This window comes from Hemitrygon akajei, chromosome 24 (genome assembly GCF_048418815.1).
Source record: "Hemitrygon akajei chromosome 24, sHemAka1.3, whole genome shotgun sequence".
Lineage (NCBI taxonomy): Eukaryota > Metazoa > Chordata > Chondrichthyes > Myliobatiformes > Dasyatidae > Hemitrygon > Hemitrygon akajei.
This window is the reverse complement of record NC_133147.1, coordinates 52,875,686-52,903,506: the sequence shown is the minus strand read 5'-3', so window position 1 is coordinate 52,903,506 and position 27,821 is coordinate 52,875,686. Positions and strand designations below refer to the sequence as shown.

General features: G+C 54.3%; 3 protein-coding genes and 1 pseudogene across 3 annotated transcripts in view; 1 reads left to right on the top strand and 3 right to left on the bottom strand.

The window, feature by feature from the left end:
• Positions 1-717: 717 nt before the first annotated feature.
• On the bottom strand, positions 718-1,590 carry LOC140715733 (C3a anaphylatoxin chemotactic receptor-like). The gene has a single exon (XM_073028104.1). It carries the CDS (start codon positions 1,564-1,566, stop codon positions 718-720), a length of 849 nt encoding a protein of 282 aa, XP_072884205.1. The 5' UTR covers positions 1,567-1,590.
• A 5,831-nt stretch (positions 1,591-7,421) lies between these two features.
• LOC140715732 (C3a anaphylatoxin chemotactic receptor-like) lies at positions 7,422-8,460 on the top strand (annotated as a pseudogene).
• A 5,475-nt stretch (positions 8,461-13,935) lies between these two features.
• Positions 13,936-18,477, bottom strand: LOC140716071 (C3a anaphylatoxin chemotactic receptor-like). Its single transcript, XM_073028758.1, has 2 exons — positions 18,189-18,477; positions 13,936-15,701 (listed from the first exon to the last, which is right to left on the bottom strand). Exon 2 carries the CDS (start codon positions 15,692-15,694, stop codon positions 14,657-14,659), a length of 1,038 nt encoding a protein of 345 aa, XP_072884859.1. The 5' UTR covers positions 15,695-15,701; positions 18,189-18,477; the 3' UTR covers positions 13,936-14,656.
• A 7,636-nt stretch (positions 18,478-26,113) lies between these two features.
• The window catches only part of LOC140716070 (FYVE, RhoGEF and PH domain-containing protein 1-like), a 47,247-nt gene continuing 45,539 nt past the window's right edge, over positions 26,114-27,821 (bottom strand). Inside the window, 1 exon segment of the mRNA XM_073028757.1 lies at positions 26,114-27,390. Within this exon segment, the coding sequence (XP_072884858.1) occupies positions 27,103-27,390 (288 nt within the window). The 3' untranslated portion in view covers positions 26,114-27,102.

Here is a 27,821-nt window from a genome sequence, read left to right as displayed (position 1 = left end):
ATTAATAACTTTATTTCATGATTTTATTTTTAATGAATAAACAGTCCTGGTGAAGGGTCCTGTCCCGAAACTTTGTCCAACCCACAGCTGGAGTACAGTGTCCAGTTCTGGTCTCCACACTACAGGAAGGAGGTGACTGCACTGGAGAGGGTGCAGAGGAGATTCCCCAGGACGTTGCCTGGGATGGAGTGTTTTGGTTACGAGGAGAGACCAGAGAGGCAGTGTCTGTTCTCCCTAGAGTGGGGCAGGCTGAGGGGGGATCTGACGGAGGTGGCAGGCATGGGGACAAAAGTCACAGCGCGATAGAACTGTCGTGTTTGGTCGCCATGGAAATGAGGAAGCTGGGCCCCGGAGGCAGTGAACCAACTTGGTCTGAACTCACGCAGAAGGTCCTTTGAGCTGGGGCAAGTTTTTTTTTGATCGGATGCTATCTGGCGACTGCGGGGAAATATTCAGTTAGTTGCTCAGAGGTTGAAAAGATCACAGGAAAATAGTTGGGCGGGGCAGGGGTCAGAGGTTGGCTTTCAGCCGAGGATTTTCGTTCACCAGGCCTTGAACGATAGGCCTTGTAGGATTGGGACAATGGTAGGCAGAGCGCTGGCGGAGGGGAACGGGTGCTATAATGGTGGGAGGTGACACAGGGCAAGATGGAGTAAGGGGTATCAATGGCAGGATGGAGTGAGGAGCCAGCATTGGCGGGACGTAGAGGGAGAGCCCTCACACACTGGCATCTATACTGGAGATGGTCTTGATGCGAGTCTTGCAAGCTGACTCCGTCCGCTCCTCAGCAAAGGCCAATCGGAGCGAGTTGCACAGGGAACGCCGGAAAACCTGGCGGAACTCACGGCCGGCAAAGACATAGAGGATGGGGTTCAGGGCGCTGTTGAGGGAGGCTAGGCCCACGGATAAGCTATCCCAGACCCAGGCGGCCGGATGTTTGGAGAAAGCCTGAGCTAGGCCGCAGATGTGGTATGGGAGCCAGCAGAGGAAAAAGGCGGCAACTACAACTGCAATGAGGCGGACAGGCTTCCTGGTCTTGCTGGACTTGGCGAACTTGCCCCTCTGCAGCTTCTGGCCGATCAGGAGGTAGCAGAATGCCATGATGTGGAAGGGGATGATGAAGGCAAAGAGGGCCCGTGTCACCTCCACCACCTCCCTGGTCCGGTCTCCGAAATAAGTCCCGGTGTAGTTCAAGGTGCAGTAACTCAAGCCGAACTCAGAGTCTATGTACATCTTCCGTGTCAGCAGAGTGGGCAGGCTCATGAGGAAGGCGAGGCCCCAGGCCGCAAGGCAGGCCGCACGCACCCTAGCCAGGGACCGGTGAGTCTGGGACCAAACGGGCCTAGTGACAGCCAGGCAGCGATCGATGCTGATCATGGTCAATAGGAAGACGCTGGCGTACATGTTGAGGATGATGGCAGAGGGAATGAGCTTACAGAGGACGTTGTCTGTAGGCCAGGAGTTTCCCAGGGCAACGTTAGCCATCTGGAAGGGGAGGCTGAGGCAGTAGGTCAGGTCTGCCACAGCCAGGTTCAGGAACCACACCGTGTTGACGCTCCACTTCATCTTGAAGCCTGTCACCCAGATGACGGCCCCGTTGCCAGGGACGCCCAACAGGAAAGTGAGTGCGTAGACAAAGATGGACAAGTTGGCAGTTGGGTCCCAGAATCCTCAGGAATGCTCTCATCAGAGTAGTTTCCAAAGGAAGACATGTTGTAGAAGTAATCATCTCCATAATACATCATGCTGAGCCTGGAGGGGAAGATATTGTGGAGGTGAGAGAAGTTGGGAATGGAAGGAAGGGACAAAAAGAGCAAAGTAGAGAGGTGGGTGAGGGAAAGAGGAAGCAGGGAGAGATAGGGAGGGAAAAGAGGGAAGATTGGGTCAAAAGGAGAGGAGCGTGGGAGAGGAGACATAGGTGAAGATGATAGAGGAAGAAACCGGAGTGAAGGGAGAAAGGGAGGGGGGGGGGAGTGAACAACAGAGGAGGAACTGAAACTGGGGGATGAGGAGGTGCGAAGGGAAGAGAAATGGATGGGTAAGGGGAGGATGCTGGGTGCTGAAAGGCGGGTCAGATGAGACAGGGAAGGGAGGACAGGTGAAGATTGGTTGAAGATAACCGGGGCTGAAGAATAAGGACAGGTAGAGAGAAGGGAAGAGGAGAGAAATGGGAGAGGGAGTAGACAAGGTGAGAGGAGGAGGGGAGGGAAGGGGAAGACGGAGTCTTAAGAGAAACGGTGAAGAGGGAAGGGGATGGGAAGAGTGAAGGGGAGGGGGAAGAGGGGAGAGGAGGAAGAGGCAAGGGGAGGGGATCAGGAATGGGGAGGGGGAACATGAAGGAGAGAAGGTTGAGGAATGGGGAGGGTGAAGGAGAGGGAATGAGGAGCAGGAAGAAAGAGGGGAGCAGGGGAAGGGAAGAGGAGGAAAAGTAAGAGGAGAAAGGGGAGGGGATGGCTGAACATGAGAGGAAGGGGTGGAGGAGAAAGGGGAGAGTAGGAGGAGGTGGGAAGGGGAGGGGAGGAGAAGGAGGTGGGAAGGGGAGGGTGTGGGAGGAAGAGGGAAAGGGTGGAGGAGGGTTGGTAAGAGGGAGGAAGAGGGAGGGGAATGAGGAGAAGGAAGGGGCAGATGAGGAAGGAAGAGGAGGAGGGATGGGGAGAAGGAGGAGGAGGAAAGGTGGAAACATTGCGAGGAGACGGAAGGGTGAAGGGAAGGAGGGAGGGGGTAGAAATGGGGTGTGGGGAAGGGAGGTTGCAGTACGTGGCAGGGACAAGCAAAGAGAAAGGGGGACGGAGGATGTGAGGTGAAGTGGGGGGAGGGTTGAAGGCAGGAACGGTGGAAAGAATAAGGAGGGAAAGAGGGGAAGGTGAGTGGCAAAGGGTGGAGGGGGCAGGGGAAGAGATGGAGAGGAGGGAAGAGATGGAGAGGAGGGAAGAACAAGAAAGGGAGGGGTGAAGGGGGTGGGAAGGAGAGGGGCCTAGATGGAGAGAGGAGGGCTGGTTGGATAAGAGAGAGAGGATGGAGGTCACAACCATCTCCCCCCTCTCTGCCTCTCCTGCACCACGGTGCTCACTCCTCACCAGCCCTCACACACCGCATTGGTTCTCCTCCCTGACAGCCCCTCCAGCCCCACAGCAGAGACGGGAAATGGACGGGGAAGGGGAAGAAAGTGGCCTTCAGTGTGACACTCCCTCCTCACCTCCTCACCCTCAGCACGGCACTCCCTCCTCACCGAAATGAACGCAGTGCGCTCCACCATCCTCACCTCCCCCACACCACCCCACCCTCTCCCTCCCCACCATTCATCATCCACTGCCGGCCCCTAGGGACCCCAGCTCCGGCATTCCTTCCTGGGCCCCCACCGACTCACCTTGGAGCCTGCTCTCCCTCTCGATGAAGTTCAGCCTCCCCGGAATCTCTGGCTCACTCCGTCCCCCCGGGCAGCTCGGGAGAGTTGGACTCAGATCCCAAACTGCTGCGACCACAGCAACCAATCCTGAAGATGAACTGTGCAGAAACGAACGGAAGGGCTGTCCGCAGCCCCGGTAGAGCAGGGAAGGGAGAATAGGACGCTGGTCCGGGAGCAGTCCGGAGAGTGGAGCGGGTCCCGTCTGAGGCTGAAAAACACATCAGCATGATTTTATCACTTTTTTAAATCTCTGGTTTATTAGCTCAGTTTCTCAAACTGAATCAGATACGGACGGCAAAGCGTTGAAGAGAAACCACAGGAGTTCCTGAATGAGAGAAAAAGGGGTAAACATCCCATCACACACTCCCGGGGTCAGACACAGAGTGAATCTCCCTCCACACCGTCCCATCACAGACTCCCGGGGTCAGACACAGAGTGAAGCTCCCTCCACACCATCCCATCACACACTCCCTCCACACTGTCCCATCATACACTCCCGGGGTCAGACACAGAGTGAAACTCCCTCCACACCGTCACATCACACATTCCCGGGGTCAGACACAGGCTGAAGCTCCCTCCACACCGTCCCATCACACACTCCCGGGGTCAGACACAGAGTGAAACTCCCTCCACACCGTCACATCACACATTCCCGGGGTCAGACACAGGCTGAAGCTCCCTCCACACCGTCCCATCACACACTCCCGGGGTCAGACACAGAGTGAAGCTCCCTCCACACCGTCCCATCACACACTCCCATGGTCAGACACACAGTGAATCTCCCTCCACATCGTCCCATCACACACTCCCGGGGTCAGACACAGAGTGAAACTACCTACACCCAGTCCCATCACAAACTCCCGGGGTCAGACACAGAGTGAAGCTCTCTCCACACCGTCCCATCACACACTCCCGGGGTCAGACACAGAGTGAAACTCCCTCCACACCGTCCCATCACACACTCTCGGGGTCAGACACAGAGTGAATTTCCCTCTACATGTCTGATCCCGCAGTCCCGGTGTGGAGCGGGAAGATTAAGTCATTGGGTGGGGTGGGAGGGGGGTCGGTGGTGTGGTAGATATTGACAATCATCAGTCACGAGATGTTGCCTGTTTGACTGAGCTGGGGTCCACCGTTGGGAGAAGAGGCTGTGCACAAGGACTGGTTGTTGGGAAAGAGTTCTGTCCCTCTGGGAGCAGAGGAACTCCTGCTGTAGGTGGCAAGAGGTGGAGGGAGCTTCACTCTGTGTCTGACCCCGGGAGTGTGTGATGGGACGGTGTGGAGGGAGCTTCACTCTGTGTCGGACCCCGGGAGTGTGTGATGGGATGGTGTGGAGGGAGCTTCACTCCGTGTCTGACCCCGGGAGTGTGTGATGGGACGGTGTGGAGGGAGCTTCACTCTGTGTCTGACCCCGGGAGTGTGTGATGGGACGGTGTGGGGGGGAGCTTCACTCTGTGTCTGACTCCGGGAGTGTGTGATGGGACGGTGTGGGGGGGAGCTTCACTCTGTGTCTGACTCCGGGAGTGTGTGATGGGACGGTGTGGAGGGAGCTTCACTCTGTGTCTGACCCCGGGAGTGTGTGATGGGACGGTGTGGGGGGGAGCTTCACTCTGTGTCTGACTCCGGGAGTGTGTGATGGGACGGTGTGGAGGGAGCTTCACTCTGTGTCTGACCCCGGGAGTGTGTGATGGGACGGTGTGGAGGGAGCTTCACTCTGTGTCTGACCCCGGGAGTGTGTGATGGGACGGTGTGGAGGGAGCTTCACTCTGTGTCTGACAATGGGCGTGTGTGATGGGACGGTGTGGAGGGAGCTTCACTCTGTGTCTGACCCCGGGAGTGTGTGATGGGACGGTGTGGAGGGAGCTTCACTCTGTGTCTGACCCAGGGAGTGTGTGATGGGACGGTGTGGGGGGAGTTTCACTCTGTGTCTGACAATAGGCGTGTGTGATGGGATGTTTACCCCTTTTTCTCTCTTTCAGGAACTCCTGTGGTTTCTCTTCAACGCTTTGCCGTCCCCATCTGATTCAGTTTGAGGAACTGAGCTGTTAAACCAGAGATTTTAAAAAGTGATAAAATCATGCTGATGTGTTTTTCAGCGTCAGACGGGACCCGCTCCACTCTCCGGACTGCTCCCGGACCAGCGTCCTATTCTCCCTTCCCTGCTCTACCGGGGCTGCGGACAGCCCTTCCGTTCGTTTCTGCACAGTTCATCTTCAGGATTGGTTGCTGTGGTCGCAGCAGTTTGGGATCTGAGTCCAACTCTCCCAAGCTGCCCGGGGGGGACGGAGTGAGCCAGAGATTCCGGGGAGGCTGAACTTCATCGAGAGGGAGAGCAGGCTCCAAGGTGAGTCGGTGGGGGCCCAGGAAGGAATGCCGGAGCTGGGGTCCCTAGGGGCCGGCAGTGGATGATTAATGGTGGGGAGGGAGAGGGTGGGGTGGTGTGGGGGAGGTGAGGATGGTGGAGTACACTGCGTTCATTTCGGTGAGGAGGGAGTGCCGTGCTGAGGGTGAGGAGGTGAGGAGGGAGTGTCACACTGAAGGCCACTTTCTTCCCCTTCCCCGTCCATTTCCCGTCTCTGCTGTGGGGCTGGAGGGGCTGTCAGGGAGGAGAACCAATGCGGTGTGTGAGGGCTGGTGAGGAGTGAGCACCGTGGTGCAGGAGGGGCTGTGAGTGGGGAGATGGTTGTGACTTCCATCCTCTCTCTCATTTCCCTCCAACCCTCCTCTCCCCACTCAGGCCCCTCTCCTTTCCAACCCCTTCAAAACTTCACCCCACCCTTTCTTGTTCTTCCCTCCTCTCCATCTCTTCCCCTGCCCCCTCCACCCTTTGCCACTCACCTTCCCCTCTTTCCCTCCTTATTCTTTCCACCGTTCCTGCATTCAACCCTCCCCCCACCACCTCACTTCCTCCGTCCCCCTTTCTCTTTGCTTGTCCCTGCCACGTTCTGCAACCTCCCTTCCCCACACACCATTTCTACCCCCTCCCTCCTTCCCTTCACCTCTCCGTCTCCGACGCAATGGTTCCACCTTTCCTCCTCCTCCTCCTCCTCCTCCTCCCCATCCGTCCTCTTCTCCTCCTCCTTCCCTTTCCTCCTCCACTTTTCTCCTCCTCCCCTTCCCTCCTGCTCCTCCTCTTCCTCTTCCTTCCTCATCCTCTCCTTCCCTCTCCTCATTCCCTCCTTCTTCTTCTTCCTTCTTACCCTCCCTGCTCCTTCTTACACTTTCCCTCTTCCTCCCCACCCTCCCCTTTCCACCTCCTCCTCCTTCCCTCCCCTTCCCACCTCCTTCTCCTTCCCTCCCCTTTCTCCTCCACCCCTTCCTCTCGTCCACCCATCCCCTCCCCTTTCTCCTTATATTTTTCCTCCTCTTCCCTTCCCCTCCTCCCCTTCTTTCTTCCTGCTCCTCATTCCCTCTCCTTCACCCTCCCCATTCCTCATCATTCTCTCCTTCATGTTCCCCTCCCCATCCCCCATCTCCTACCCTTCCCTCTTCCTCCTCTCCTTCCCTCTTCCCCTCCCCTTCCCTCTTCCCTGATTCTCTTAACCCTCCCCTCCTTCTCTCACCTTGTCTACTCCCTCTCCCATTTCTCTCCTCTTCCCTTCTCTCGCCTGTCCTTATTCTTCACCCCCGCTTGGTCATCTTCAACCAATCTTCACCAGTCTTCCCTTCCCAATCTCCTCTGCCCGTCCTTCCGCCTTTCAGCACCCAGCATCCTCCACTTATCCATCCATTTCTCTTCCCTTTGCACCTCCTCATCCACCAGTTTCAGTTCCTCCTCTGTTGTTCATTCCCTCCCCCTCCCTTTCTCCCTTCACTCCAGTTTCTTCCTCTATCATCTTCACCTACCTCTCTTCTTTCTCGCACCTCTCCTTTTGACCCCATCTTCCCTCTTTTCCATCCCTATCTCTCCCTGCTTCCTCTTTCCCTCACCCACCTCTCTACTTTCCTCTTTTTGTCCCTTCCCTCCATTCCCAACCTCTCTCACCTCCACAATATCTTCCCCTCCAGGCTCAGCATGAGGTATTATGGAGATAATTACTTCTACAACATGACTTCCTTTGGAAACTACTCCTATGAGAACTTTCCTGAGGATTCTGGGACCCAACTGCCAACATCCGCCATCTTGTCCATCTTTGTCTACGCACTCACTTTCCTGTTGGGTGTCCCTGGCAACGGGGCCGTCATCTGGGTGACAGGCTTCAAGATGAAGCGGAGCGTCAACACGGTGTGGTTCCTGAACCTGGCTGTGGCAGACCTGACCTACTGCCTCAGCCTCCCCTTCCAGATGGCTAACATTGCCCTGGGAAACTCCTGGCCTACAGACAATGTCCTCTGTAAGCTCATTCCCTCTGCCATCGTCCTGAACATGTACGCCAGTGTTTTCCTATTGACCATGATCAGCATCGACCGCTGCCTGTCAGTCACTAGGCCCGTTTGGTCCCAGACTCACCGGTCCCCGCCTTGGGTGCGTGCGGCCTGCCTTGCGGCCTGGGGCCTCGCCTTCCTCATGAGCCTGCCCACTCTGCTGACACGGAAGATGTACATAGACTCTGAGTTCGGCTTGAGTTACTGCACCTTGAACTACACCGGGACTTATTTTGGAGACCGGACCAGGGAGGTGGTGGAGGTGACACGGGCCCTCTTTGCATTCATCTTGCCCTTCCTCATCATGACATTCTGCTACCTCCTGATCGGCCAGAAGCTGCAGAGGGGCAAGTTCGCCAAGTCCAGCAAGACCAGGAAGCCTGTCCGCCTCATTGCAGTTGTAGTTGCCGCCTTTTTCCTCTGCTGGCTCCCATACAACATCTGCGGCCTAGCTCAGGCTTTCTCCAAACATCCGGCCGCCTGGGTCTGGGATAGCTTCTCCGTGGGCCTAGCCTTCTTCAAACAGTGCCCTGAACCCCATCCTCTATGTCTTTGCCGGCCATGACTTCCGCCAGGTTTTCCAGCGTTCCCTGTCCACCTCGCTCCGTTTGGCCTTTGCTGAGGAGCGGACGGAGACAGCTTGCAAGACTCGCATCAAGACCATCTCCAGTACAGATGCCAGTGTGTGAGGGCTCTCCCTCTATGTCCCGCCATTGCTGGCTCCTTGCTCTGTCCTGCCATTGATACCCCTTACTCCATCTTGCCCTGTGTCACCTCCCACCATTATAGCACCCGTTCCCCCACCCCGCCAGCGCTCTGCCTACCATTGTCCCAATCCTACAAGGCCTACTGTTCAAGGCCTAGTGAACCAAAATCCTCGGCTGAAAGCCAACAATTGACCCCTGTCCCCCACCACCTATTTTCAAGTGATCTGTTCAACCCCTGAGCAACTACCTGAATATTTCCCCGCAGTCACCAGAGAGCGTCCGATCAAAAAAACCTGCCCCGGCCCAAAGGACCCTCTGCACGAGTTTAGGTCAAGTTGGTTCACTGCCTCCTGGGCCCAGTTTCCTGATTGCCATGATGACCAGACACGACAGCTCTATCGCGCCGTGACTTTTGCCCCCACTCCTGCCACCTCCATCAGATCCCTGCTGATCTATTTCCATAGATCCTAGGGTGTTGGGGTGGAGTGTCATAGATAGAATGACTCATAGGAGACTCATAGATGGAATAGACAGGGAGTATCTTTTTCCCAGTGTAGAAATGTCTACCAGAGGGCATGCATTGAAAGTGAGAGGGGGTAGGTTCAAAGGGGATGTGAGGGGTAAGTTTTTTACTCAGGGAGTGTTTGATGCCCGGAATGTGCTGCCTGTTATGGTGGTCGTGGCAAATGCATTAGAGGCTTTTAAGAAGCGTTTGGATAAGCACGTGGATGTGAGGAGAGAGAGGGATATAGACATGGAGAAGGTAAAAGGGATTAGTTTATTTGGAGGGGTTTGATTTAGCTGGTTCAGCACAACATTGTGGGCCGAATGGCCCATTCCTGTGCTCTACTGTTCTCTGTTATCAGTCTATCTACTCGTGTGACCACTTTCAGGGAGCTGTGAACTTGACCCCAACATCCTCCTATTGTTCATCAGCGCTCCTTACATTCCTGCCATTTACTGGATACTTTCCCTGATCTTTTCATCCTGCAAAGTTAAACGCCTGACTTCATCCAGAGTTTGCAATCAAAACATCAGTTAAAATCAATTCCTGTACCCGGCTGGAAGCCCGAGGAGAGTTTATTCATCGTATACACTGGGAAATCACTAGATCCTTTTTTTAAAATGCCTCAAGACAACATCACCTGACTATGCAGGTGATGCCTCCCTCCCAAATGCGCTGAATAACTTCTACGCCCGGTTTGAGGTGGAAAATGACGTGGCAGCGAGAAAGTCCAACCCTCCTACAAATGACCAGGTGATGTGTCTCTCCGTGGCTGACGTGAGAAGAACCCTGTGCAGGGTCAACCCACGGAAGGCTGCTGGACCAGACAACATCCCTGGTAGAGTGTTCAGAGGATGTGCAGACCAGCAAGCAGATGTTCTCACTGACATCTTCAACATCTCCCTGAGCAGCGCCACCGTTCCAACGTGCTTCAAGGCCGCCACCATCGTCCCCATGCCGAAGAAGTCTTCAGTGTCCTGCCTAAATGACTACCGTCCCATTGCACTTACATCCATAATCATGAAGTGTTTTGAGAGGCTCGTTATGAGGCATACCAAGACCCTGTTGCCCCCCTCACTGGACCCCCTGCAGTTTGCGTACCGTCCCAACTGCTCAACAGATGACGCCATTGCCACCATCCTCCACCTGGCCCTAACCCACCTGGACAAAAAAGACACATACGTTCGGATGCTGTTCATAGACTTCAGTTCAGCATTCAACACAATCATCCCTCAGAAACTGATTGGAAAGCTGAGCCTCCCTCTGCAACTGGATCCTAGACTTCCTGACTGGGAGACCTCAGTCAGTCCGGATCGGGAGCAGCATCTCCAACACCATCACACTGAGCACGGGGACCCCCCAGGGCTGTGTGCTCTGTCCACTGCTGTTCACTCTGCTGACCCACGACTGTGCTGCAACACACAGCTTGAACCACATCATCAAGTTATCCGATGACACGACCGTGGTGGGTCTCATCAGCAAGAACGACGAGTCAGCTTACAGAGAGGAGGTACAGCGGCTAATAGACTGGTGCAGAGCCAACTACCTGTCTGTGAATGTGAACAAAGCAAAAGAGATGGTTGTTGACTTCAGGAGGGCACGGAGCGACCACTCCCCGCTGAGCATCAACAGCTCCTCTGTAGAGATCGCAAAAAGAACCAAATTTCTTGGTGTTCACCTGACGGAGAATCTCACCTGGTCCCTCAACACCAGCTCCGTAGCAAAGAAAGCCCAGCAGCGTCTCTACTTTCTGCGAAGGCTGAGGAAAGTCCATCTCCCACCCCACCCCCCCCCATCCTCATCACATTCTACAGGGGTTGTATTGAGAGCATCCTGAGCAGCTACATCACTGCCTGGTTCGAAAATTGCAACATCTCGGATCGCAAGACCCTGCAGTGGATAGTGAGGTCAGCTGAGAAGATCATCAGGGTCTCTCTTCCTGCCATCATGGACATTTACACTACACGCTATCAGCAAACAGCATTATGAAGGACCCCACACACCCCTCATACAATCTCTTCTCCCTCCTGCCATCTGGGAAAAGGCTCTGAAGCATTCGGGCTCTCACGACCAGACTACGTAACAGTTTCTTCCCCCAAGCTATCAGACTCCTCAATACCCGAAGCCCGGACTGACACCTTGCTCTACTGCCCTGTTTATTATTTATTGTAATTCCTGCACTGTTTTGTGCACTTTATCCACCCAGTGTAGGTCTGTAGTCTAGTGTAGCTTTCTCTGTGTTGTGTTTTTTTATTACGTAGTTCAGACTAGTTTTTTGTACCGTGTCAAGTAACACCATGGTCCTGAAAAACGTTGTCTCATTTTTACTATGCACTGTACCAGCAGTTATGGTCGAAATGACAGTAAAAGTTGACTTGACTTGATGTTCATCTGGATTAAACTTCATCTGCCATTTATCTGCCCACATTTCCAACATTTCTGTCTGGATGATTGCAATATGATTTAAATGAATCCTTTTGAATATTGGAAGGCCTAGAGAGAATGGACATGGCGAGGATGTTTCCTATGGTGCAGGAGTCTAGGACCAAAGGACACAGCCTAAGAATAGAGGGACATCCCTTTAGAACGGAGGTGAGGATTGATTTCTTTAGCCAGATGGTGGTGAATCTCTGGAATTCTTTGCCACAGACAGCTGTGGAGGCCAGGTCATTGGATATTTTTAAAGTGGGGGTGGATAGGTTCTGGACTCGTCAGAGCATCAAGGGTTAATGGGGAGAAAGCAGGAGACTGGAGTTGAGAGGGATCATAATCGATGTAAAGGTGCAACAGACTCAATGGGCCACATGGCCTATATATATATATATATATATATATATACACGCACATAGATACACACTTACTGTGATTCAGTTTTTTCTCTATTGTTATGTAGTGCAATGCATTGTACACAGTCAATAAATTTCTCAACATCTGCCAGTGATTCTGAATCTAGTTCAATACAATACCTGGGGATTCTCTTTTATCCCACTCGCCAGGGAGACTTTTGGCCACCTTCAACCCCGGCTTGAGTTCTTTCCTGCATACATTTGTCTCTCATCCTCACTGAAGGGTCGTTCTCTCCACAACGGCTGCGGGATTGGACCCGGGGATCCACTGTTAAGCCTGTGTGGAGATGCCTTCAGTTTAAACATCTGCTGTTGCAGAACCGGTTTTGGGCAGCAGGAGGAGACATCGTAGAGGGATATCTGTGCCGAGCAAACTGCTGAATTCAGCTGAATCCTTTCTGTACGTGACCCGTATCCCACCATTCCCTGCACGATCATGTGTCTACATACACTCAGTGGCCACTTTATTCGGTCCCTCCTGTACTGAATAAACCGGCCACTGAGTGTATGCTTGTGATCTGCTGCTCTATCCCGTCCACTTCAAGGTTTGACGTGTTGTGGTCTCTGTTGTAACGAGTGGATATTGGAGATACTGCCACCTTCCTGACAGCTTGAGCCAGTCTGGCCGTTCTCCTCTGATCTCTCTCATTAACAAGGCTTTTTCGCCCACACAACTCAATGGGTGTTTTTCATTTGTTTTTGCACCATTCTCTGTAAACTCTACAGACCGCTGTGTCTGAAAATCCCAGGAGATCAGCAGTTTCTGAGATACTCAGACCACCCCATCTGGCACCAATAATGCATCCTACAGTCAAAGTCACTTCAATCACATTTCCTCCCCCTTTCCCGTGTTTGGTCTGAACCTCTTGACCATGTCTGCCTGCTTTTATGTACTGGGTTGCTTCCTCGTGATTGGCTGATTAGATACTTGCACTAACGAAGAGTCCACTGTGTGTAGAAGTCTCTAGTGTTGTGGTTAGCACAGTACGGGAGACCCGGGTTCAATTCCGGCCACTGCCAGTAAGGAGTTTGTACATTCACCCGGTGACTGTGTGCGTTTCCTCCGGTTTCATCCCACAGTCCAAAGACATACCGGTTGGTAGGGTAATTAGCTATTATAAACTATCCTGGGATTAGGCAGGTTTAGATCAGGCGATTGTTGGGCGGTGTGGCACGAAGGACTGGAAGTGTCTAATCTGCGCTGTAACTCAATAAATTCATTAATTAAACAGGCCGGTGCTTCCACTACCACCTCCCCCCATGGCAGCCCACTTCTGGCACCCAGCACGTCTCCTTTAAACTTTCCTTCCTCTCCCCCTGAAACGAAGCCCTCTTCCCGGGGGCGGGAGGAGAAATTAATCATCACTGTCCATCCCATCCATGCTCCCATGATTTTATAATCTTCCAGCAGGTCTCCCCTCAGCCCCCGGAGAAGATGATCCAGTTTGGTCCACCCTCCCCATACAGATTGATCTCTACCCTCCCCTGGTGTTGTGCAAGTTTTTCCTTGTAAACCAGGGGATCCCACGCTTTTCTGTGCCATGGTCCAATCACACAAGGGGTCTCCCCGGACCCCAGGGTGGGGACCGCTGTTGTAAACACAAGAGATTCTGCAGCTCTTGCTAACTCGTCCAGAGCAACATGCACAAAACGCTGGAGGGACTCAGAGGAGCGATTGTTGTCTCATTATGCGCCATGTCGTATCGCGTAGGCGATCGCGGTCTGAGATCAACATTGTTCTTGGCAAATTTTCCTACAGAAGGGGTTTGCCATTGCCTTCTTCTGGGCAGTGTCTTTACAAGACGGGTGACCCAGGTCATTATCAATACTCTTCAGAGATTGTCTGACTGGCATCAGTGGTCACATAACCAGGACTTGTGATCTGCACCGGCTGTTCATATGACCACCCTCCACCTGCTCCCATGGCTTCACGTGACCCTGATTGGAGGGTCTACAACTTGCCCAAGGGTGACCTGCAGGCTGGTGGAGGAAAGGGGCACCTAACATCTCCTTTAGTAGAGATGTATCTCCACCCCACCACCCTAGATACTATAGAAATAGATAAGCAGTCATGTTTATTCATTTCTCTTGATGAATAAACATATCTTTTACTCATTTTATTTATAATTTTATTTCATGATTTTATTTTTAATGAATAAACATTCCTGGTGAAGGGTCTTGTCCCGAAACTTTGTCCAGCCCACAGCTGGAGTACAGCGTCCAGTTCTGGTCTCCACACTACAGGAAGGAGGTGACTGCACTGGAGAGGGTGCAGAGGACGTTTCCCGGGACGGAGTGTTTCACTTACGAGGAGAGACCGGAGAGGCAGTGTCTGTTCTCCCTGGAGTGGGACAGGCTGAGGGGGGACCTGATGGAGGGGGCAAGGGTGGGGGCAAAAGTCACGGCACCATCGAGCTGTCATGTCTTGTCACCATGGCAATGAGGAAGCCAGGCCCAGGAGGCAGTGAACCAACTTGGTCTGAACTCACGCAGAGGGTCCTTTGAGCCGGGGCAGGTTTTTTTTTTTGATCGGACGCTATCTGGCGACTGCGGGGAAATATTCAGTTAGTTGCTCAGGGGTTGCACAGATCACAGGCAAATAGGTGGTGGGGGGCGGAGGTCAGTGGTTGGCTATCAGCCGAGGATTTTGGTTCACTAGGCATTGAACGATAGGCCTTGTAGGATTGGGACAATGGTAGGCAGAGCGCTGGCGAAGGGGAACGGGTGCTATAATGGTGGGAGGTGACACAGGGCAAGATGGAGTAAGGGGTGTCAATGGCAGGATGGAGCGAGGAGCCAGCATTGGCGGGACATAGAGGGAGAGCCCTCACATACTGGCATCTGTACTAGAGATGGTCTTGATGCGAGTGCTGCCGGCTGATTCTGTCCGCTCCTCAGCAAAGGCCAAGCGGAGCGAGGTGCACAGGGAACGCCGGAAAACCTGTCGGAAGTTGCGGCCGGCAAAGACATAGAGGATGGGGTTCAGGGCGCTGTTGAGGGAGGCTAGGCCCACAGATAACCTATCCCAGACCCAGGCCGCCTGATGTTTGGAGAAAGCCTGAGCTAGGCCGCAGATGTGGTATGGGAGCCAGCAGAGGAAAAAGGCAGCAACTACAACTGCAATGAGGCGGACAGGCTTCCTGGCCTTGCTGGACTTGGCGAACTTGCCCCTCTGCAGCTTCTGGCCGATCAGGAGGTAACAGAATGCCATGATGAGGAAGGGCAAGATGAAGGCAAAGAGGGCCCGTGTCACCTCCACCACCTCCCTGCTACGGTCTCCAAAATAAGTCCCGGTGTAGTTCAAGGTGCAGTAAATCAAGCCAAACTCAGAGTCTATGTACATCTTCCGTGTCAGCAGAGTGGGCAGGCACATGAGGAAGGCGAGGCCCCAGGCCACAAGGCAGGCCGCACGCACCCAAGACAGGGACCGGTGAGTCTGGGACCAAACGGGCCTAGTGACAGCCAGACAGCGGTCGATGCTGATCATGGTCAATAGGAAGACGCTGGCGTACATGTTGAGGACGATGGCAGAGGGAATGAGCTTACAGAGGACGTTGTCTGTAGGCCAGGAGCTTCCCAGGGCAACGTTAGCCATCTGGAAGGGGAGGCTGAGGCAGTAGGTCAGGTCTGCCACAGCCAGGTTCAGGAACCACACCGTGTTGACGCTCCGCTTCATCTTGAAGCCTGTCACCCAGATGACGGCCCCGTTGCCAGGGACGCCCAACATGAAAGTGAGGGCGTAGACAAGGATGGACAAGGTGGAGGCTGCTGGCAGTTGGGTCCCAGAATCCACAGGTAAGTAATCATAGGAGTAGTTTCCAAAGAAAGAAATGTTGTAGAAGTAATCGTCTCCAGAATACATCATGCTGAGCCTGGAGGAGAAGATATTGTGGAGGTGAGAGAGGTTGGGAATGGAGCGAGGGGACAATAAGAGGGAAGGAGGGAGATGGGTGAGGGAAAGAGGAAGCAGGGAGAGATAAGGAGGGAAAAGAGGGAAGATGGAGTCAAAAGGAGAGGTGTATTGGAGAGGACAGGTTGGTGAAGATGATAGAGGATGAAACAGGAGTGAAGGGAGAAAGGGAGGGGGAGGGAATGAACAACAGAGGAGGAACTGAAACTGGTGGATGAGGAGGTGCAAAGCGAAGAGAACTGGATGGATAAGGGGAGGATGCTGGGTGCTGAAAGGCAGAAGGACGGGCAGAGGAGATGGGGAAGGGAGGACTGGTGAAGATTGGTTGAAGATGACCAAGCGGGGGTGAAGAATAAGGACAGGTGAGAGAAGGGAAGAGGAGAGAAATGGGAGAGGGAGTGGACAAGGCGACGGGAGGAGGGAAGGGAAGAGGGAGGGTGAAGAGGAAAGGGGAGGATGAGGAGAGGAAGAGGTGAGAAGGGGAGGAGGAGGGAAGGGGAGGGAGGAGGGAAGATGAAGGGAGGAGGAGTGGATAAGGAGGGGGAGGAGGAGGAGGAAAAGGTGGAACCATTGCGTAGGAGACTGAAGGGTGAAGGGAAGGAGGGAGGGGGTAGAAATGGGGTGTGGGGAAGGGAGGTTGCAGTACATGGCAGGGACAAGCAAAGAGAAAGGGGGACGGAGGATGTGAGGTGAAGTGGGGGGAGGGTTGAATGCAGGAACGGTGGAAAGAATAAGGAGGGAAAGAGGGGAAGGTGAGTGGCAAAGGGTGGAGGGGGCAGGGGAAGAGATGGAGAGGAGGGAAGAACAAGAAAGGGTGGGGTGAAGGTTTGAAGGGGGTGGGAAGGAGAGGGGCCTAGATGGAGTTAGGGAGGCCAAGGACAACAGAGGTGGGAGGGAGAGGGTGGGGTGGAAGAGGGGAAGATCAGGAGAAGGAGGGGCAAGGAAGAAGGAGCGAGGACAGGAAAGGGAGGGAGAATCGGTAGTGGGAATGCTGAAGGGCTGGAGGTGGAGGGGAATTGGGTGGATGATGTGGGGAGGGAAGACGGGGAACTGGTCGGCAAAGAGGGAGGAAAATGATGGAAGAGGGAGGAGATGGGAAGAGGAAGAAAGTGGCATAAGAGGGAGGAGAGATGTGGAAGGAGGAAAGGGGGCAGGGGGAAGAAGGTGTAAGAAAGAGAGGGAAGGGGAGAGGGGAGGATGAAGGAAGAGGGCAGTGAAGAGGAGGATGAAGGAGAAAAAGAGAGGTAGGGGGAACGAGGGTGGAATAAGAGAATGGGTAAGAGGGAGAAAGAGAGAAAGGGGAAGATGGTGAATGAGGAAGAGGGAAGAAAGGGAAAGATGGAGAGAGAAGAGGAGAATGGGGAAGAGAATGAGAGAGAGGGAGGGGAAGAGGGAGGGGAAGAGGAAGGAGTAAGGGGAAAGAGGGAGGGGAAGAGGGGAAAGGGGGAGGGGATGGGGAAAGAGGGAGGGGAAGGGGGAAAGAGGAGGGGAAGGGGGAAAGAGGGAGAGGAAGAGGGGAAAGAGGAAGGGGAAGGGGGAAAGAGGGAGGGGAAGAGGGGGAAAGAGGGAGGGGGAAAGAGGGAAAGAGGAAGGGGAAAGAGGGAAAGAGGAAGGGGGAAAGAGGGAGGGGAAGGGGGAAGAGGGGGAAAGAGGGAGGAGGAAGGGGAAAGAGGGAAAGAGGAAGGGGAAAGAGGGGAAAGAGGAAGGGGGAAAGAGGGGGGGAAGGGGAAGAGGGGGAAGGGGAAAGAGGGAGGTGGAAGGAGGAAGAAAATGGGAGGAGAGAAGAAATATGAATGGGAAGAGGGAGGGAAGAAGGGGATGGGACAAGCTGGGAAGAGGGGAGAAGAGGAAGGAAACAGAGTTGGGAAAGGGAGGGAAATTTGGGATGGAGAAGGGAAAGGGGGAGGGAAGAATATGAGAGGAAGAGGGGAGGGGGGGAGCAAGGATGCCAAGTGCAGAAGGGGGAAGAGGGATAAGGGGAGTGAGCAGGAGAGAGATGGGGGTTGAGCAAGGGAAAGGGTTGGAGGTGGGGAAAGAAGGGGAATGGAGGTAAAGGGAAAGATGGAGAGAGGTGGGTTGGAGGGAAAAAAGAGAGAGGATGGAGGTCACAACCATCTACCCCCTCACTGCCCCTCCTGCACCACGGTGCTCACTCCTCACCAGCCCTCACACACCGCATTGGTTCTCCTCCCTGACAGACCCTCCAGCCCCACAGCAGAGACGGGAAATGGACGGGGAAGGGGAAGAAAGTGGCCTCAGTGTGACACTCCCTCCTCACCTCCTCACCCTCAGCACGGCACTCCCTCCTCACCGAAATGAACGCAGTGCGCTCCACCATCCTCACCTCCCCCACACCACCCCACCCTCTCCCTCCCCACCATTCATCATCCACTGCCGGCCCCTAGGGACCCCAGCTCCGGCATTCCTTCCTGGGCCCCCACCGACTCACCTTGGAGCCTGCTCTCCCTCTCGATGAAGTTCAGCCTCCCCGGAATCTCTGGCTCACTCCGTCCCCCCGGGCAGCTCGGGAGAGTTGGACTCAGATCCCAAACTGCTGCGACCACAGCAACCAATCCTGAAGATGAACTGTGCAGAAACGAACGGAAGGGCTGTCCGCAGCCCCGGTAGAGCAGGGAAGGGAGAATAGGACGCTGGTCCGGGAGCATCCGGAGAGTGGAGTGGGTCCCGTCTGAGGCTGAAAATCACATCAGCATGATTTTGTCACTTTTTTTCATCTCTGGTATCCGGTTTAACAGCTCAGTTCCTCAAACTGAATCAGATGGGGACGGCAAAGCGTTGAAGAGAAACCACAGGAGTTCCTGAAAGAGAGAAAAAGGGGTAAACATCCCATCACACACTCCCGGGGTCAGACACAGAGTGAAGCTCCCTCCACACCGTCCCATCACACACTCCCGGGGTCAGACACAGAGTGAAGCTCCCTCCACACCGTCCCATCACACACTCCCGGGGTCAGACACGGAGTGAAGCTCCCTCCACACCGTCCCATCACACACTCCCGGGGTCAGACACAGAGTGAAGCTCCCTCCACACCGTCCCATCACAGACCCTTGGATCAGACACAGTGTTAATCTCCCTGTTCACCATCCCACCACACAATCTCAGGGTCAGACACAGAGTGAATTTCCCTCTACACGTCTGATCCCACAGTCCCGGTGTGGAGCTGGAAGATTAAGTCAGTTGGGTGGGGTGGGAGGGGGGTCAGTGGTGTGGTAGATATTGACAATCATCAGTCACGAGATGTTGCCTGTTTGACTGAGCTGGGGTCCACCGTTGGGAGAAGAGGCTGTGCACAAGAACTCTGGTTGTTGGGAAAGAGTTCTGTCCCTCTGGGAGAAGAGGAACTCCGGCTGTAGGTGGCAAGAGGTGTCTGTGGAACTGTCAGGCACAAAGGAGCAAAGACTGTGACAGTCCCATCATGAACACTTGCTGAAATCCCTCCCCTTCCCAGTTCCCTGGTGAAGATAGGCAATACCTTGGACATTTTATTTTAAAAGTCTGGGCAGCCCGCAGTCGGCCTCTGTAAGGAGATCTTCTCCCAAACTCTGGACCCGCATGGGAGAGCGTCACTGTCTTTGCTCCCACTCCCCACAACCCATCTCCCCTTTCCTGGGCCGTGGGCTTGTTTTCAAAGCGATCGTTTCTCTTTTTTCCCAACAAAGCATTCCCGACGTCTGCTTTAATTTTACTGGTACAGTGTTTGCGGCAAACAATGTTCATAACACAATGTTTATATTAGGATAGAGGATGAAGATGAAATAAATAAAATATATATTCAAAAGATTCAAAGTACATTTATTATCAAAGGCTGTATAAATTATAAAACCTGGAGATTTGTTTGCTTCCAGGAAGCTGCAAAGGAAGGAACCCGAACGAACCCAATTAAAATATAAAGACCAACCCCCAACGGGCACAGAGAGAAGGGGTGGGGTGGGGGGGGTATCTTGCAAACAATGGAAGTGAGCATTCCAAAACAGATTGAATCCTTGGATCCAAATCCCCGGAGCACCCGGATGACCCAGAACCCTCCGGATCAGTTCATCATTTCAGCGGGACAAATTGCCGAAAAGTTGACAGACATGAAGCACAGCAGCGAGGGGCGATCTATCACCCTCAGCACCACAGAGACAGGAGGAAACATCACAGGATATACATTTGTTTTGTACATAGTGTGTGTGTGTGTGTGTGTGTGTGTGTGTGTGTGTGTGTGTGTGTGTGTGTGTGTGTGTGTGTGTGTGTGTGTGTGTGTGTGTGTGTGTGTGTGTGTGTGTGTGTGTGTGTGTGTGTGTGTGTGTGTGTGTCCATCTCTGTCTATATTGCACATTATACCCCAGGGCATGGATTTTCCACTTTAGAAACCTTCCCATAGTGGACACAATGGACAACCTCTCTGTGAGTATGTGCACATATATAAATATTTGTGATTTTATTTATTTCTTTATTGAGCTTTGTCACACACAGAACAGTCCGTTCCAGTCTTTCGAGCCGCGCTGTCCAGCAGTCCCCCGTTTTAACCCAGCCTAATCACGGGACAATTTATAATAACCAAATTAAACTGCTAACTCTCATATTCGCTTCCCCCTCCCTCCCACTCAACTCTCTCGCATCTCCCTCCACCTCTCCCTCTCTCTTCTTGTCTCCCTCCCTCCTCTTCCCTCCACTTCCACTCCATCCCTCCCACTCCCCTCCATCCCTGCACTTCCCTTTCCCTCCACTTCCTCCACCACTCCCTAACTCCCCCCACCCTCACAACTGGTTTCCATGGAAGTCCTATGGGCAGTCAACTGAATGAGAGGAGGATAGTGATCCTAGGGTATTTATCTTTGGATGAAGAGGAGGGGGAAGTTGGTCGGAAGACACTACAGTCTCATCAAGGACAGGGGAAGCAGACGGACCAGTTGTCTCCGTTTCCTCCCATTTTGTGGACTCTGAACTGAATCTTACTCTTGGACAATCTAATCAGAGCAATTGAATGTGGACACAAGAAGCTTCAGGAAAATCTGAGAGCATCCTCAGATGAGAATGTAAAATGCCAGCCCTACCAAAGAGGCGATCTGGAATCTCGTCAGACACTGTCTGGGTTGCCTCGTTTAACTGGGTTGGACCAGTCGGAGTTGGAAGACACAAATTCACAAGAACCATGAGACAATGGTGGTTGTGTCCCTGTACAAGGACCAATAAGATGGTGACCCAGGTAGCTCAGGTGACCTTGAGCCAATGGGATGGAGATCCACTGGTTCAATTGAAGAGGAACACTCTAAGAGTCAGGAGCTCCCAATACATGGGGGTGATAGCTCTCCAGCAACCGGAGACCAACCATCATAAATAAGGAGGACCCCACGTACCATGGAGATCAGAACGACGGGGAATGCCTGGCCAGTGTAGTCTCCTTTCCTCCTCATTGGCTGCTCATGGAGGGTCAGAGATTCTAGGAGAGTGCAATTAGGAAATCAGTTTGTGAACCCACGTGGTTTTTAGCTGAGAGGATAAAGGTTGCTTGTCAGTCAACAGAAATTCTCTGTGCCTCACTGATCATTATTACACGGGGGGTGACTCTTGTGACAATGGGATTGTTGTCCATTCAGAAATCCGATGGTGGCGGGGAAGAAGCTAACCCTGGGTCGTTGAGTGTGGGTCTTCTGGCTCCTGTACCTCCTCATGGAAGACAGTAATGAGAAGTGTGTTGGGTCCTGGTTTTGCCTGTACACCAGTTCCGGTGTCTGTCGGATTTTTGCTGCCTCTAGATCACCTTGCAGTGTCTGCAAGGGTGGGTGAGTGAGAATGAAAGAGTATGTGTGTGTTAATGCCTGTTTAAAGAGCAAACACGAGGAAATCTGCAGATGCTGGAAATTCAAACAACACACACAAAATGCTGGTGGAATGCAGCAGGCCAGGCGGCATCTGTAGCGACAGCGCTTCTCCCTATAGATGCTGCCTGGCCTGCTGTGTTCCACCAGCATTGTGTGTGGTGTTAATGCCTGTTTGTTGTTTTTTTTTGCCTGTAGCCCCCTCCACCCCCCAGCGTGCTGGGTTCATCTCCGTCCCTTTACTCTTCCCACCCATCACCTTCCAGTTACCCTCCCTCACTCCCCCCCCCCCAATTCAGTCCTGAAGAAGGGTCTCGGCCCCAAGTTTCGACTGGTGCATTCCTTTCCGAAGACGCTGCCTGGCCTGCTGAGTTCCTCCTTCCCTTTACGTGTGTGGCTCTGGACTTCCAGCACAGCTTCTCGTGCCTTGCAGAGTCTCGATTTTGAGTGAGCATCACGACCAGCATCTTTGGCCTGTGGATCCTTCCCCGTGGCTGCCTCTTGTTGTTCGGTGCCTGTTCGGGGGGCTTTTGGCCTGTAGCCCCCATGAAGTGGCACCACAGCCAGCATGACACTGTTGGACCACAAGACCATCAGACATAGGAGCAGAATTGGGCTATTCAGCCCATCGAGTCTGTTCCGCTGTTCCATTTCTTTCTCAGCCCGTCTCCTTCCTCCTCCATGTAACCCTTTAACCTCTGCCTCAAATATACCCAACGACTTGGCATTGAATTCCACAGATAATACTGCTCAAGGCCATTGTAAATCGTCCCCTGATTAGGCTAGGGTTAAATAGGTGGTTTGCTGGACTATGTGGCTCCTTGGGAGTTCGTAGACCACTCATAGTACTGGTGTTGCTGCACTTTTGCCTGTAGATCTATGTAATTGCCTGTTTGTTAGTAGTTTTAATGCCTCTAGATTCTTGCCTTAAAGTCCCTTAAGGCTGTTACAGTCGGCTGGGGGTGGTAGTGGGATAAGCTCCCAATGGCGTGCATCCCAACCAAACCCAGCTCCTGGCCTTCACGTGGGGCTTAGCTAATAAGCCCGGTGGCACCGTTTCTACCGAAGGGCAGGCTACTGGCGCCCTAAAACCAGTGGCTTCGGGCAGATGGGGCCCGTCGGCCGTGGTCGGCAGCTCATCGGGGAGAAGGAACGGTCTGCTCTCGGGCCTCCGCTGCCTTGTGGCCGTACCCGCTCATGGGGGAAGGCTTCGGGAGCAAATCGCAGAGGGAAAAAATCCAGAGCTGGAGTCCCTAAGGCAGTCCTACGTGGAGTTCAATGCTGACAGCTCTTGTGACATCACTGCTGCTGTTTTTGTTGGGATTATGTTCCCTACAGATCCTGCATTGCACCTCCAGAGCCTGATGGGGTATTCTTGCCTGTAGCTCCCTTCCAGCGCCTGTTGGGAAGGTTTCTTGCCTGTAGCTCCCTTCCAGCGCCTGTTGGGAAGGTTTCTTGCCTGTAGCTCCCTTCCAGCGCCTGTTGGGAAGGTTTCTTGCCTGTAGCTCCCTTCAGTGCTTTTCTAGTACGCCTGTAGTTCACCCCCACAGCCGTTCCCCTTACCTGAGGTTTGTTTCACTGGCGGTTCCAGAGGCCGGGGCACCGCCACCCAAGAACTGGCATTTTCACCCCCAGTAGCCAGGAGGGCTCCACGTCCCACATACCCAGGGGGTGGGTGAGTGGTGGCCTCTGAAGGGGCTGCCCCTCAGGTTATAGTGACGCCCCAGCCCCGAATCTAAGCAGTCACTCTTGGAGTGAGGGGGTTGGGGCAAGGGGCCACTCCCCAGCCCACGGCCTGCCTCTCGAATATCCCTGGAGAGGGAACACTGAAGGCAGTGACAGTCACAGGGGCTCCAGGATGTCCTGGACAGAGCAGGCAGTGGTATCAGGGGCACTGAGGGGAGACTGTAAGGGAGGAAGAGGGTCACGGAGATAGCAAGGGTATGAGAGAAATGAAATGGGTACAGAGGAGACAAGGGGCCACTAAGATGGGAGGATATAGAGGGAGGTGAAGTACAGGGGAGTCATTTAAACAAGGAGAAGCTGGATTGGGGTTCCATCAATGGGGTGGTTGTGAGGGACTGGACTGGTGTTGCAGAGATGATGAGGGGTGTAGGGGAGAGAGCGAGAGGTCACAGAGATGGAGAGAGGTGTAGGGGAGGGAGGGGATCACAGGGACAGGGAGGAATGGGGGCGCGCAGATGGGGTGGGGTGTAGGAGGGGATCACAGAGACGGGGAGGTGTAGGAGAGGGAGGTCGCAGAGATGGGGAGGGCATCACAGAGATGGAGAGGGGTGTCGGGGCGGAAGGGAGGATGTCACAGAGACGGCAAAGAGTGTAGGGGGAGGGCATCACAGACACTGCGAGGGGTGTGGGGGATGTCATGGAGGGATATAAGGAGATCACAGAGACCGGAAGGGGTGTGGGGGTGTCATGGAGGGATATAAGGAGATCACAGAGACCGGAAGGGGTGTGGGGGATGTCATGGAGGGATATAAGGAGATCACAGAGACCGGAAGGGGAGTGGGGGGGACAGCATCACAGAGATGGTGAGGGGTGTAGGGGAAGGGCGTCAGAGGGACAGAGGGGGTGAAGGGAAGGAGTCAAAGAGGGGGAGGTGTGTGAGGAAGTCACAGATATGAGAAGGGGTATGGGGGGGAGGGCATCACAGAGACGACGAGGGGTGTGGAGGGGAGTCAAAGAGATGGGGAGGGGTGAGGAGGCTGGAGGGGGAGATTCTCAGGAGGTGTTGGCACTGCATTCACCCCAACCGAGGTTTAACGAAGAACCAGGGAACAACAAGAAGCCTTAGATACTTTCCAAGTACTGAATCTGAATATCAGGCAGAACCCGATGGGGAAATGCGGAAGGGAGATTGTGAAATCCCCCAAAGTGTGAACTCTGCAAATTCAGACAAGCATGTGAATGTTACTGAACTCCAACCACACAGTGATGATGAAAGCAAAAAATCACGGGTGGCACATGAGAAGCAAAAGTAGGTCAGTAAATTCACAGCGGGAGCTTCACTCGGTGTCTGACCCCGGGAGTGTGTGATGGGACGGTGTGGAGGGAGCTTCACTCTGTGTCTGACCCCGGGAGTGTGTGATGGGACGGTGTGGAGGGAGCTTCACTCTGTGTCTGACCTCGGGAGTGTGTGATGGGACGGTGTGGAGGGAGCTTCACTCTGTGTCTGACCCCGGGAGTGTGTGATGGGACGGTGTGGAGGGAGCTTCACTCTGTGTCTGACCTCGGGAGTGTGTGATGGGACGGTGTGGAGGGAGATTCACTCTGTGTCTGACCCCGGGAGTGTGTGATGGGACGGTGTGGAGGGAGCTTCACTCTGTGTCTGACCTCGGGAGTGTGTGATGGGACGGTGTGGAGTGAGATTCACTCCGTGTCTGACCCCGGGAGGGTGTGATGGGACGGTGTGGAGGGAGCCTCACCCTGCCTTCCACCCATTGCCGCTGTCAGTGTTCACTAAATTTTCCGGGAAAGAATATTGAGCTTTGGTGTGCAGAACGAGAGAAAACTGCTGCATCATCCACTTTGCCAGCTGTGACTGAGGTCATTGTCCACAGAAAGCTGACACGTTTCCTTCCTGACACAGGATCATCTTCGCCTACTCATCTGTCCCTCCATCTCCTTCACCACTCTGCCTTCAGTACCCTTCTCAAACTTCTCCTCCCCCTCCCCTCCACCGCTCCCTACTTCCCTCCCCACGCTCTCTCTATTCTCTCCTCCCTCTTTTCCTCTCCGCCCCCTCATTCCTCCCTTTCATCTCCCTCTATCCCCACTCTCCTGCCTCACTCCTCCTCCCTTTGCTCTGACTCCCTCTTTCTCCCTCTACCCTCTCGCTCTATTCCTCCCTTCTTTCCCCACTCCCTCCCTTCTCCCCTCCCCATCTCCCCCTCACTGCCCCTCCCATTGCTCTGACTCCCTCTCCCTCTACACTGCCCCTCCTCCCTCCTCTTTCCCCACTCTCCCTCTCCCCCTCACCATCTCTCCTTGCTTCCCTCTCCCCTCCCCTGACCCTTCCCCCTCCCTCCTCTCTCCCCCTCCTTGCTCTCACCCCTCTCCCTCCTCACTCTGCGCTCTCCCTCCTCTCGCCCCATCGAGCCTCTCGCACCCCTCCCTCTTCCTTTCCCCCTCTCCCTACCCTCCACTCTCCCACCCTCTCCTTCTCCCCCACCACTCCCCGTGTCTCCTCTCCCTCCCCCTCACTCCCATCTCCCTCTGCTCTCTCCCCCTTCTTCCTTTCACTTTCCCCCTCTCCCTCCTCCCCTGTCTTCTCCCCACTATCTCTCCTCCCTCTGCCCCCCGCCCCCCCCCCCGGACAGTCAGGAGTACTGTACAAGATCACGGAGAAAGCCTACTTCCGCCTGCTCGACAGGGTGAGGGGGAGGGGGGGTCGGGGGGAAGGGGGGAGCACTCCCTCCCTCCTCACCACCAATCCTGCAAATGAGTTTATTTCTGTAGGGCGAGGAGAGGGGCTGGCAGGTTTTATCCAGACGGGGAACAAAACAGACAGACAGAAGGCAGAGTAAAAAACAATTTTTATACGTTAGCACAGGCTTCCGGACACGGTGCCCTGCAAGTGGGGCCAGCCACTTCCAGCAAGGGGGAAGATTGGAACAGGGGGCAGGGGAGGGGGTACAAAATCGACAAGAGAGGCAGGTGAGGTTAAGGGAAGGAATAGGAAGGAGGAAGGGGGAGGGATGGGATGGGAGAGGAAATGGGGTAGAAGAGAATGGGGATGTGTGAGGTGGCTGGGATGGGGAGGAGGGGAGGGATATGGGAGGGAGGAGGAGGGAGGGTGAGGAGGAGGAGGGAGGGTGAGGAGGGGAGGGTAGAGGAAAAGAAAGAAGCACGGCGGGAGGAAGGAGGGGGAGAAGCAAGAATAGGAGGATGGAAGGGTATGGGGTAGGAGGGAGATGGTGGAGGGAGGGAGAAGAGAGGGGGGTATAACAGAAGTGAGGATGGAGAAGGGAAGCAAGGAGGGGGCAGGGAGGGAGAGAGAGACAGTAGGTGGAGGAAGGGTACAGGGTCAGAGGGAGGGAGGAGGGGAGGAGGAAGGAGATGAGGGTTGGAGGAGGGAGGGTAGGCAGGAGGAGGGAAGGGTACAGGGTAGGAGGGAGAGGAGGAGGAAGGAGATGAGGGTTGGAGGAGGAAGGAGACGAGGGTAGGAGGGAGGAGGGAAGAAAACCCAAACAGCGACATCAACACTTTCTCGCGACTAAAACCAGTCTCGCGTCCGAATCCCCCCTCCCTGCAACACCCTCTCCCAGGCCCACCCACCCCTGCCAAAACAGAACCCTCTTCCCGGGACAGCGAGGGAGGGGTTGGAATCCCACCTTTCCCCTCCTCCTCTGGTGATAGGGGTGGGGGTGGGGTTTAAAGTTCCTAAACCCTTACATATATAACCTTTGATATAATATATAATATATAAAATATTATCTAAAAAATATTAAAAAGGGAAATTAAAAAAAACAAGAAAAAGTGCGCTTCTTTTCAAGTATCGAGGTGGTTGAGACGGTCCCGTTAGGTGCAGGGGGTTTGGCTCAGTCCAGGAGGGGATCCGCTGTGGTCCCGCGGCCCCTGATCTGCCAGCTGTCCTTCGGCACCGCTGCCCCCCTCTGCCTCGCCCCGTGCCGCCCGGGACAGGGCATTCACCCAGCGCTGGAGCAAGTCCTCGGACTCGGCACTGAAGTGGAGGGTGAGGTGGCTCTGCGACATGAGGAACGAGTGCCGACGGTCCGTCTTCTCTCCGGGATCCGGGGTGCCCACCTCGAAACCGATTAGCGGGACGCTGCGGAGGGCCTTCACGTCCTGGGGGAGGGGCAGATGGTCACAGAGAGACACATGTCAGAGACAGACAGAAATGGACAGCGAGAGGGAGGGGGAGATGGTCACAGAGAGACACATGTCAGAGACAGACAGAAATGGACAGAGAGAGGGAGGGGGAGAGAGGGAGGGGCAGAGGAGGGGGGGGAGAGAGATGGACAATGAGACGGAGGGAGGGGGAGATGGTCACAGAGAGACACATGTCAGAGACAGACAGAAATGGACAGCGAGAGGGAGGGGGAGATGGTCACAGAGAGACACATGTCAGAGACAGACAGAAATGGACAGCGAGAGGGAGGGGGAGATGGACACAGAGAGACACATGTCAGAGACGGACAGAAATGGACAGAGAGAGGGAGGAGGAGATGGTCACAGAGAGACACATGCCAGAGACAGACAGAAATGGACAGAGAGAG

What these genes read in the sequence shown, in the direction of transcription:
- LOC140715733 (XM_073028104.1), bottom strand. Translation starts at nt 1,566, where the DNA reads ATGAAGTGGAGCGTCAACACGGTGTGGTTCCTGAACCTGGCTGTGGCA.
- LOC140716071 (XM_073028758.1), bottom strand. Translation starts at nt 15,694, where the DNA reads ATGATGTATTCTGGAGACGATTACTTCTACAACATTTCTTTCTTTGGA.